Source organism: Engystomops pustulosus, chromosome 5 (genome assembly GCF_040894005.1).
Source record: "Engystomops pustulosus chromosome 5, aEngPut4.maternal, whole genome shotgun sequence".
Classification (NCBI taxonomy): Eukaryota; Metazoa; Chordata; class Amphibia; order Anura; family Leptodactylidae; genus Engystomops; species Engystomops pustulosus.
In genome coordinates this window covers 110629643-110641930 of record NC_092415.1, presented here as the reverse complement: position 1 = coordinate 110641930, position 12288 = coordinate 110629643, and the positions used below count along the sequence as shown (strand labels likewise).

General features: G+C 39.8%; 1 protein-coding gene across 5 annotated transcripts in view; it reads left to right on the top strand.

The window, feature by feature from the left end:
* ADAMTS16 (ADAM metallopeptidase with thrombospondin type 1 motif 16) overlaps window positions 1-12288 on the top strand; it is a 360296-nt gene that overhangs the window by 312681 nt on the left and 35327 nt on the right. For 2 of the 5 annotated variants that reach the window (XR_011855811.1, XM_072152917.1), the window contains exon 19: window positions 9697-9898. The exons of the other annotated variants lie outside the window; for them this stretch is intronic. Coding sequence is in view for 1 of the 2 variants with exons in the window: in XM_072152917.1 (XP_072009018.1) it covers window positions 9697-9898 (202 nt within the window). In the remaining variant the exon portion in view is untranslated. The remainder of the gene's footprint in view (window positions 1-9696; window positions 9899-12288) is intronic. 5 annotated transcript variants of the gene reach the window in all.

The following is a 12288-nucleotide window of genomic DNA, read 5'->3' as shown; positions in this document are numbered from 1 at the left end:
GTCACTTTAATATACACGTGTTCATTCGTGAAAATCCCAGGAAATGTGATGTCATCAATATGTTCCTGGTTATATAATAATAACAGACAATAATAATGTCTTATATAAAACCTCTAGCCAAAAAAAGAGGGATTTCTGATATTAGAGTGTTTAACTATATTGATAAGTATTATGGCAAACGAAAGAATATGTTTAATTACTAAGCATTTAGTTTTACTAGGTGACAATCAACGGAAGCCTGAAATAGATCACCTGTTCAGATTCGGATCTCGCAATCCCGATACCCCGAAAAAAGCCGAAAGCTACCAAAGTCTAGATGGGACAAAAAAGCTCACATGTTAAAGTTATGGCCATAAGTCATGTCAGATTAATATTCAGATGTTGTTGTTTGTCTGGATATCAAACAATCATCTTGTTGACGTCCCAGATTTCTCTCACACGCTTCTATTATTATCTTTTTTGGGAATCTTTTCTCTGAGAAACGCTTCTTTAAGATTAAAAAGTGGTCCTTATAGTCATGTGTCTTGGTACAATTCTTCCCAATTGTCCAAAGGATAGTGGATATAGATAAAATATAGATGTAGATAAAAACTGTTCCTTCCACCATCTAATCTTAACCTTGATAGAGCAGATTTCACTAACCAACACCAAATGGGAGGGAATCATACTGGATTTTTAAACTTAATACTTTATATCCCCAAAGTCATTGAATCTATGTAGCAGTATGTTCTCGTCTTTTTATGTATTACATTCCCCTCTCTTTTGTATACAACATAGCTATGTTTTATACCATGTCTTTTTATTAACCATTTAGCTGTATTTACGGTAACCCCTGATAAATAGAATCTTTTACGTATGCATTATATAGTCAATTTACGCCTTTCCTCAGTTTTAGAGGCAGATTAGAAGACATAACTCATATCTATTAAGAGATATAATCAGGAGATACAACTCAAACTTAAATGTGTCAAAGTAAATGATATGGGAGGCCAGACTGGCAGACATGAGCTTTTTTTGTCCAGTCTAGGCTTCCATAGCCTTGCAACGACACTTGAAAACCTTCAGCTTTTTTTTCAGCGGAATGGGATTACAAGAGTTGAATCTGAACACGTGATCTATTTCAGGCTTTCATTGACCGTCAACTAGTAACTATTGTTATATGACCCGGATGGATGACATATATCCCGGGTTTTTCATGGATTAACATGTGTATATTAAGGTGACACTATGTATGTAATTTTATGCCCAACAGGCTCAAGTACTGAGATGAAACCTGTTGCTGTATAATTTTTATTGTTTTAATAAACATTTTTTATCCGCTGGACAATATGTTTGACTGCCAAAGATGTTTTGAGCGCTGGTATATACTACTACCTTTCGGCTTGCAGCACATTTCTACTGCGATCCTGTATTTCTGCCTGCTATTGATATATATGCATATTCCTTATGCAACAAGGTGAGAAGGCATCTTATTCAATTGTTATCACCCACTGACTAACCTACTACACTAGGTTAGCTCTTTGTGTGTTTGTTCTGTTTCTTCTTTCCTTGACCTGGAGACTCACCCATCCAGGTTAAAAAAAAGTTCTGCCAGACTGGATATCAACAAAAGTGAGAACTATTAGACACTTGCAAAGAAATGCTATTTTTACTAGAAGAAAAACTGATTTATGTAATATTCGTTTGTAAATAAAGTATTCAAATATCTAAACTCCTCGGAAAACACTGAGTAACAAGGAGGAGGGACACCTTTAAATTGATTCCAAGTTGTTTCCTGTCCCTGGAGAGGTGGGCAATCCCTCCTGTCAAGTGCCGTTGTGAAGGTTTTTTCATAGTGGAATATCAGTTAGTCTTTGATAGGACTGCTTACTGGACAATCTAAGAAAGAATTGAGATAAAAAATACAAATTACATTGTCTCCTCTTAGCAAAACTACAGTGCCTTGCAAAAGTGTTCGCCACCCTTGAACCTTTCCACCTTTTCTCACATTTCAGGTTTCAAACATAAAGATATAAAATTGTAATTGTTTGGTGTAGAAACAACAGGGACACAGTAGTGAAAAGGAACTTGCAAAAAAAATGGGTCAAAAGATAATAGTAACAACATCTGAAACTATAAATCAAGATCAGACAGATGGAAAGACAGATGTTATATTGAAACAATAAACTTTATTTTAGTGTAGTCAAACAGAATCATAAAACCAATTAAAATTCCCACGATTGGGGAAAGAACATTTGAGCCCCCAGTTCTCAGCCTCAGTACAGAGTACATAGAAGGTGTGACAAACAGTAGTACATAAATATTGGCATAAATATAAAGTGCTTAGTAAGGATAATATAAATCACATTACCAGATAACAAATGCCGGGCTGGAGAGACCGGGGGGGTCACAGGTGCCCCACGCGTATCGCCCGTCAAGCGGGCTTCCTCAGGGAGTAGTGGGTGAGAGTTGCTCACCTCTTTAAATATGTTTCAGCTCTGTCGGAGCACGGACGCCGGAGTGAAGAACGCCCACTTCCGGTTGTAGAACCAGAAGTGAGGTCAGTGGAACGCACCGAGCGCTACATGGAACGCACGATGTGTTCCAAATAGTCATATGTGCGTGTCACATATGACAAAATGTGTTTCGCCATGTTGAAATGAAAAAGAGGTGAGAATAAAAATAGCATGCCACCAATCTGATAAAAGCGCCAGCATAAATGCATATGGGTGGAGGAAAGGGTATATTAGTAAGACTTTATAAAATTGTCAGTTCATAATGGTAATGAGATAAAGTAGGTGAATTTATATAGAAGAAAGTGTAAATGCTGTTTCAAATATTTCATTAAGTAATTCATCAATATGTGCAAAATAAGCCATGTACAGAGTTAAGGTGCAGTCTTGAAATATAAAACAAACAAAAATATTAATATTATAAAAAAAAAAAAAAAAATTATTTTTGTGCAAAAAAGCAAATAACGGACACTGGCGGTGTCACTAACAAAATAGTAAGAACCATAGAAGCAAAATACAGAAAATCCCAGTGTGCTGGTATAAACAATGGACCAGCAAAGGTTGCCTGGAAGTTTATCATATCAATGTCAAGCAGAAATACGACGTGAAAAGTATGGTACGGACTATAATATGTTATAGTATATATAACATAATATATATATATATATATATATATATATATATATATATATATATATTATAATATATAACAACGATATGCTACAAATATGACTCGTATCAAATATCAAACCAGCATACGGCATAAAAAATATAGTGAGGACTGTATTTCGATGGTCGACAATGTGTTAGAAGTATTATGGGCGACTATATTTCAACGGTCGACAATATGTTCCGAGTATTACAAGCGATTGAAGATCACAGAGAGATCTAAAGTCGTATTAAATATTAGAAAAAACGGATCAAGTCACCAGAAAAAGTGAAACAAATACTGCTGGAACAATGGTGCAATACACACAGCAAAAGAGTGATGCATTATAGCAAATGCCCGTTGAGGACATAACAATCGGCGAAAATTATAAAATAGAGATGTATCAACACTACAAAACCGGGCCGGAACAGCCCATAAGACGGATAATCTTAAAAAGCAACAGACAAATACTACCTCAAAATGCACATGCTGGTACGTAAGGTAAGTAAATATAATGGTGGCCGACCAAGATGGATGGACATATGGTCAAAGAGAAAATCTATGTCAAAATTGGCGAAAAAAGTTTGGGCAGGCGTGCCCCGACAGAGCTGAATGAGAAAATTACCCTGTAGAATAATCAGCAAATAGAGTACTAGTATATGTATATATGGATTCCTAAAATGATCTCAATATACTAGTAAATAAATGATGCATTAATAGATATAAATATATACATGTATAATTAGTAATGGCAGAGATCCAACCTAATGTTAGAGAGAGAGGTATGTCCTAATGGAAACAACAATAGTATGGACATTGATTTTTAAGGATGAGAATTGTTGATGCAATCAAGAGAGAAGGAGGGGGAGATGCTGATGCAGGGGACGAAAGGAGGAATGTCAATTTACAAGCACAGATGGAAAGCATACAAAGATCCAAGAGGTTGATGGATATGATGTCCAGGTCTTGCAGGAATACACTAGGTCAAATCACTGAGTAGGGGGAAGGGGCATCTTCAAGGAAAACAACCAATTAGTAAGTAGATGTGGCGTGATACCTAGATCCGAGTGAAAGACAAAAAAGAGAAAACCATATTAGTTCATGTGAAAAAACACACAAATGTAGGGGGCCCATCAAATTCAATTAGGGGGTCCAGGAGTGATAGTAAATGGAGAGACTGAGTATGCAAAAAGAGTGAGTCAAAGAATAAGGTGATGTGATAGTGGTGAGATCGACATGATGAGAGATTACACAAAGTGAAACTCTAGGGGATGAAGACAGGGTGAAAGTGCAAGGTTTATAAAGAGAACACAACCAAGGAACCGCAATGTTCCTGGTGCAGGTTAAGGCAAAGAAGTGCCCACATAAGTACACATAACTGAAACAAGTGTGCAAAATAAGTGTTAATTATTTCTTGTAATGACCTGTGAATAGTAATTCCTCGTTGAGGCCTCTTGGGGCTACTGTATCCAGAGTGTAGATCCACCTTGATTCGCTCCTCAAAAGTTGAGGGATAATATTGCCGCCTCGGAAGTTATGTTGTATCTTTTCTAGACCGATGATATGAAGATCCTGAGTACGGCTTTTATGATACTGTAAATAGTGGGAGGCTACTGATGTTAAGGTTTTGCCCTTTTGTAAATCGGCGACCGCGGTATTGATGGTCAAGAGGTGCTGTTGGCATCTTCTGCGTAGTTCTTGGGTGGTTTGACCCACATACAATTTTGGGCAGGGGCAAAGTAAAACATAAATCACGCCTTTCGTCTTACAGTGGATGTACTCTCTGATTCTAAATCTACCATGGCGGGTAGGATCATCAAATTCTGTGGTCCGGATCAAATGGGAGCAGATGGAGCAGTTACCGCAAGGAAACGAACCAGACGAACCCTTCCTCTACCCAAGGGAACAGACGATCGTTGGAGATGACTATTGGTCAAGGCATCTTTCAGGTTTTTGCATGCCATGCAGTGAGTTGCGGTTTCTCTGAAAGGAAGGGAATAAGTCTTTCGTCACTCTTGAGAATTCCCCAGTTGCGGTGTAGAATGTTGTATAGTTCACTCCACTGATTATTGAAAACAGTGACTAACCTTGTTTTGGAATCCGCAAGGCGAGTTTTAGCTTGAAGTAGGTCACTGCGGTTACTGTTCTTCGCACGTGTGAAGGCTCCTGAGATGATTTTTTTCGGATATCCTCGATCCCTGAATCGGGAAGCCAGGTCCCTGGCATGAAGTTTAAAATCAGACTCAGCACTGCTGTTTCGTTTTAATCTCAGAAATTGTCCTGTTGGGATTCCGTTCTTCATATGCTGTGGGTGGAAACTGGAAAAATGTGGTGGCGGTTGTTTTCCGAAATAATGAAGTAGAAAGGATGGGATGATCATAAGAGATAGTAATGTCCAGAAAGTCAACTGAGGTTTCTGAGATATGGGAGGTGAGTCTGATGTGCCAAGGATTGGTGTTAAGATGCAGGATGAAGCCTTAACATTCTTCCCTTGAACCCATCCATAGGAGGAGAATGTCGTCTATGTACCGGTACCATCCAACCACCCTGTGCTTGAAAGCCTCTAGGCGATAGACGACCTTCTTCTCCCACCATCCTAAAAACAGGTTTGCGTAGGACGGGGCGCATCTGGCGCCCATGGCTGTCCCAGAGACCTGCTTGTAGTAAGCGTGGTCAAATGCAAAATAGTTCTGGTACAGGACCAGGGATAGAAGATCCAAGAGGAAAGAGTCGTGCCGTCTGTCGGTAGACCACTGTTTGTCCAAATAGTAGGCAATTGCCCCCAATCCTACCTCGTGGTCGATGATCGTGTATAGAGCCTCGACATCCAGGGTGACCAGAAGGATTGGAGATGTAGCTGTGAACCGGTTCAATTGTTGGATCAGGTGCATAGGCTGAATTCCTATGTCCGGGACACCATGCACCTGATCCAACAATTGAACCGGTTCACAGCTACATCTCCAATCCTTCTGGTCACGCTGGATGTCGAGGCCCTATACACGATCATCAACCACGAGGTAGGATTGCTTTTTGCTTTTTTGCACAAATTTTTTTTTTTTTTTTTTTTATAATATTAATATTTTTGTTTGTTTTATATTTTAAGACTGCACCTTAACTCTGTACATGGCTTATTTTGCACATATTGATGAATGAAATATTTGAAACAGCGTTTACACTTTCTTCTATATAAATTCACCTACTTTATCTCATTACCATTATGAACTGACAATTTTATAAAGTCTTACTAATATACCCTTTCCTCCACCCATATGCATTTATGCTGGCGCTTTTATCAGATTGGTGGCATGCTATTTTTATTCTCACCTCTTTTTCATTTCAACAAGGCGAAACACATTTTGTCATATGTGACACGCACATATGACTATTGGGAACGCATTGTGCGTTCCATGTAGCGCTCGGTGCGTTCCACTGACCTCACTTCCGGTTCTACAACCGAAAGTGGGCGTTCTTCACTCCGGCGTCCGTGCTCTGACAGAGCTGAAACATATTTAAAGAGGTGAGCAACTCTCACCCACTACTCCCTGAGGAAGCCTGCTTGACGGGCGATACGCGTGGGGCACCTGTGACCCCCCGGTCTCTCCAGCCTGGCATTTGTTATCTGGTAATGTGACTTACATTATCCTCACAAAGCACTTTATATTTATGCCAATATTTATGTACTACTGTTTGTCACACCTTCTATGTACTCTGTACTGAGGCTGAACACTGGGGGCTCAATTGTTCTTTCCCCAATCGTGGGAATTTTAATTGGTTTTATGATTCTGTTTGACTACACTAAAATAAAGTTTATTGTTTCAATATAACATCTGTCTTTCCATCTGTCTGATCTTGAGTAGTGAAAAGGAAGAAACTTTATCGGATATTTTAAACTTTTGTAAAAAATAATACACTGAAAAGTGGTCGTGCAATATTACTCAGCCCCCTTAGGTTAATACTTTGTGGCGCCACCTTTGGCTGTGATTAAAGCTGAAAGTCACTTGGGATATGTTTTGCACATTGAATGACCGAAATACTTGCCCGTTCTTGCTTGGAAAGCAGCTCGGGCTCAGTGAGATTGGATGGAGAGGTTTTGTGAAGAGTAGTTTTCAGCTCTTTCCAAAGATTGTGAGCTTTTACTTGGCCATTTTAAAACCTGGATATTTTTATTTATGAACCATTCCATTGTAGATTTTGCTTCATGTTTCGGATCATAGTCTTGTTGGAAGATAAATCTCTATTCCAGTGTAAGGCCTTTTGCAGACTCCAACATGTTTTCTTCTAGAATGGTCCTGTATTTGGCTCCATCAGTTTTAACCACCTTCCCTGTACCTGCTGAAGAAAAGCAGGACCAAACTATGATGCTGCCAACACCATGGGGACAATGGGGATGCTGTGTTCAGGGTGATGTGTTTCTTTTCCGCCAAATATATCATTTTGCATTGTCGCTAAAAAGTTTGATTTTGGTTTCATCTGTCCAGATCACCTTCTTCCATATGTTTGGTATGTCTCCCAGGTGGCTTGTGGCAAACTTTAAAAGAGGCTCTTTATAGAAGAGTGTCAAAAAGAAAGCCATTTCTCAAAGATATCCATAAAGGCCAGATTTATGTAGCGTACAACTGATTGTTGTCCTATGGACAGACTCTCCCACCTCAGCTGTAGATCTCTGCAGTTCATCCAGAGTGATAATGGGACTCTTGGCTGCATCAGTCTTCTCCTTGTTTGAAATGAAAGCTTAGAGGGACGACTGGATCTTGGTAGATTTGCAGTGGTCTGATACTCCTTCCATTTCAATATGATCACTTGCACTGTGCTCCTTGGGATGTCTAAAGTTTGTGGAATCTTATTGTATCCAAACCCGGCTTTAAACTTCTCCGCTACAGTATCACTGGCCTGCGTGCTGTGTTCCCTGGTCTTCTTGATTCTCTCTGCGCTTTAAATAGAACCCTGAGACTATAATAGAGCAGGTGTATTTATACAGAAATTTGATTCACCCCTTAAGGACGCAGGGTATTTTCGCTAATTTCTCGCTCTTCACCTTCAAAAATCCATAACTTTTTCATTTTTCCGTGTACAGAGCTGTGTGAGGGCTTATTTTGTGCATACCAAATTTTACTTTCCCGTGATGTTATTTATTTTTCCGTGCCATGTAGTGGGAAGCCAGAAAAAAAATCCAAATCTGGAAAAATTGAAAAAAAAAAAGGCATGTGTGTCACATTCTTGTGGGCTCAGTTTTTATGACTTTCACTCTTCACTGCAAATAACACCTCTACTTTATTCTTTCGTTCGGTACGATCGCGGTGATACCAAATTTATACAGATTTATTGTGTTTTAATACATTTTCAAAAATTAAACGAATCTGTACAAAAAAAAAATTTGCCATCTTCTGACGCTAATAACTTTTTCATACTTTGGGGTTATGGAGCTGTGGGAGGTGTCATTTTTTGCGAAATGAGACGACTTTTTCATTGCTACCATTTTGAGGAATGTGCGACATTTTGATAATTTTTTATTACATTTTTTATGTCATGTACAAAGGTGTAAAAGTCTCGTTTTGGACATTTGGGCGCCATTTCCCGTCTCGGAGGTCACCGCCGTCCGTAACCATTTTTATATTTTGATAGAGCAGGCATTTTGGGACGCGGTGATACCTAATGTATTTGTGATTTTTACTGTTTATTATGTTTTATATCAGTTCTAGGGAAAGGGGGATGATTTGAACTTTTAATATTTTATTAACTTTTTACATTTTTAAACTTTTTTTTTTCTTCACTATCTCTTAGACCATCTAGGGTACATTAACCCTAGATGGTCCGATCGATCCTACCATATACTGCAATACAAATGTATTGCAGTATATGGCATTTCAGCACAGTATACGTTACAATGAGCCACTGGCTCATTGTAACGAATACTCAGAAAGCAGATAGCCTCGGGTCTCACGAGATGACATTTGGGGGAGCGACGATCGAGGGTAAGGTGGCCCATGCGCCGCCACATGTTAAGTGCCGCCGGCGACGGCGGTTAACACCCACGATCGGTGCAAGCACCCACCGCGGGTGTTAACGATGGGTCTTTACTGCGATATGCAGCAACGCCCATCACAGGTGGATTATATTTATCATCATCATCAGTGATTTTGGACAACATTGGATCTTTCAGAGATCCTCACTGAACTTCTGCAGTGAGTTTGCTGCACTGAAAGTAAAGGGTCCAAATAATATAGCACGTCCCACTTTCAGTTTATTATTTTTACAAAAGTTTAAACTATCCAATACATTTCGTTCCACTTCACAATTATGTCCCACTTTTTGTTGATTCTTCACCAAAAAATTATAATTTTATATCTTTATGTTTGAAGCCTTAAATGTGGCAAAAGGTAGAAAAGTTCAAGGGGGGCAGAATACTTTCACAAGGCATCAATCAGCTCAGTTTCTCTCTTTTCTTTAACATGATGCTTGCAGACTAGGCTTCATGCACAACATGTGAATTTTAAAATTGCAGTTACCTTCATGTACTAGTGAAACTAAAAAATATTTATAATTTTTTCTTAACAGTTGGTCTGCTGGAAACTGGTCATCATGTAGTCACACATGTGGAACTGGTGAACAATTTAGACAAATTTTTTGTAAACAGAAGGCAAACTACAAAATGGAAACAGTGCCTAACAAACTGTGTGCCACAGTGCCACCACCCAACAGACAAACGTGTAATATTCAGAGCTGTCCCCAAGCATGGAGTATTGGACCTTGGTCAGAGGTAATAAAACATTTCATTTTGTAAATTAGGGTAACTTTAATTTAACTTTTTTCCAGATTCCACTGTTCTTCATTTAAATGCTTATAACATACATACACTGTAGATCAAAATTGGAGAACAATGTATGAAGACTTGATTTTTTCAGAAATGTTGTACAGTTGTTTGGTTTGAATTACTTCAGAACATCTACGGTCACAGGACATCACTAGTCTCTCACATTGCTCTGGTCCACCAACATTCCAGTCTCTTCCTCAGTGCTTTGACTGTTGTTGGCCATTCTTTGTCTCCAAGGATTTTCCTGAGGTTTTTTATTGGGTTTAGATCTAGACTCTGGACTGTCCATTTCATTGTTTTAATGTTTCCTGTTTCAAGGAACGGCTTTACCCATTTTGCTGTGTGGGGCCATTCCTCCACCACCGTTCAGTTCTTTACACACTTTTTGTTCCGTCTTTCCCCAGTTTGTCGACAAACATACTGTTTCTCATCAGATCCAAATAAATTAAAGTTGCTTTCATCACTAAAAGGAACTGTGGATCCATACAACATTTTCATTTGCAAAAATGAAACTAGCCTTTTGATTTGTTCTGCTAATGATAGGTTTAAACTGTACAGAGTGGGCTTTCAGTTTAAATGCACAAAAAAGTCGAGACCCTGTATGATGAAGACAGATCCTTATCCTGTTCAGTGCTCTAGTGACAACCAATTCCAGCAGCAGTTAACAATTAGATAACTCTGCATTATCTCTGCATTATCCTGTCCTCTCTTGTATTTGTCATTTGAGGGCAACCTGTCTTCTTGGGGGATGTCAGGCTTACGGGATGTGGATCCTCTGGACCACTGCGGACGATGACTCAAGCCACTACCTGGGACCGGAGTCTAAGTGGTACCCGGTTTTCACCAGAGCCCGCCGCAAAGCGGATTGGACAAGCTGCGGCGTGGTACCACCAGGTTGTTCCTCAGGTGTAGGTTGAAGTACAGAAACAGCAGTCAAACTTGAGGTCACAGTCCAGGCACAGGGTCAGGGCAGGTGGCATAGATGCAACGTCAGAGTCCAATCTGGGGTCAGCAACAGGAGGTCCAAGCAGAGGGGTACGGGAACACGGCACACATGACAGCAGCACGGAGGAACATTGGTACACGGGAACACGGAGGAGGTCAGGTAACACAGAAACACGGAGGGAGTCAGGAACGCAGGAGACACTGGAACGCAGGAGACACTGGAACGCAGGCAAATCGCAACAGAGCTTTCTCTAAGGCTGTGAGGCACAAAGATCTGGCAGGGTTAGATGGGAGAGGCAGGTATAAATAGCCTCATGGGAAATGGCCAGCGCCAATTAATGATGGGCAGGGGAAATTGAGTGATGGAATATTCTACAAATCACAGACTTAGAACCACCAACTTCACCCCTTTGGCCTTGATCTAGCCCAGTGATTTTCAACCTTTTTTGAGCCGCGGCACACTTTTTATACTTAGAAAATCCTGGGGCACATCACCAACCAAAATAGCACAAAATGACACTAAAACAGTCATATTATACATAAAGTTAATAATATAGATTCTAAATTTATTTTACTCACTCAGTGTGAAACCTGGGCCTGTTTCGATAAACACAAAAGGGATATCCTGGCAGGAATGGTGGAAAGATGCACACGAAGCTCTTCCTCAACAGTTCTCAGTTTCTCCCTGTTTTTAGTATATGGTGCTGATTATTATGTGGCTCATATACTGCAAAATAAAGGGGTACAATGAGAAGTACTATGGCCATGAGGCCAGAGTACAAGTGCCAGCTCATATACTCAGCATATAAGCTGGTATTTGTAGTACTCCAGCCTCATGACTATAGTATTTCTCATTTTACATTTCTCATTGTTATATGCAGTATACTGCTGGAGTACTAAAAGTACCAGCTCATATGCTGAGTATTCTGCCTACAGTTCATATACTCAGGCAAAAGCTCATATAGTCAGCATTATTGGTGGGCATTACCTTGGCGGTGGGCAAATGGATGATGCACCGGCCTCGGTGACGTCATTTTGTTGCGCATGTGTTATTGTACACGTCTCCTACATTGTAAGAAGCTGTGACTGCTCATCGTGAAACAAAACACAGGGGGCACCATAGTTTGGGGAACTTTCCCCGCGGCACACCCGACCATGTGTCGCGGCACACTAGTGTGCCACGGCACACTGGTTGAAAATCACTGATCTAGCCAACCTGCTGCTGGAGGGTTTCATTCACTTTGGAATGGAACACAATTTTTGCAGGTCGGTGAAAATAGGAAAATAAGGCTGCCAGTTAAATATGGTTTGTTTTTATTCTTTGCTTCAGAATTTATATACAATTTATGAAATAATCTTAAAATACTGCTAATTTACACTCGTTAGAAAAT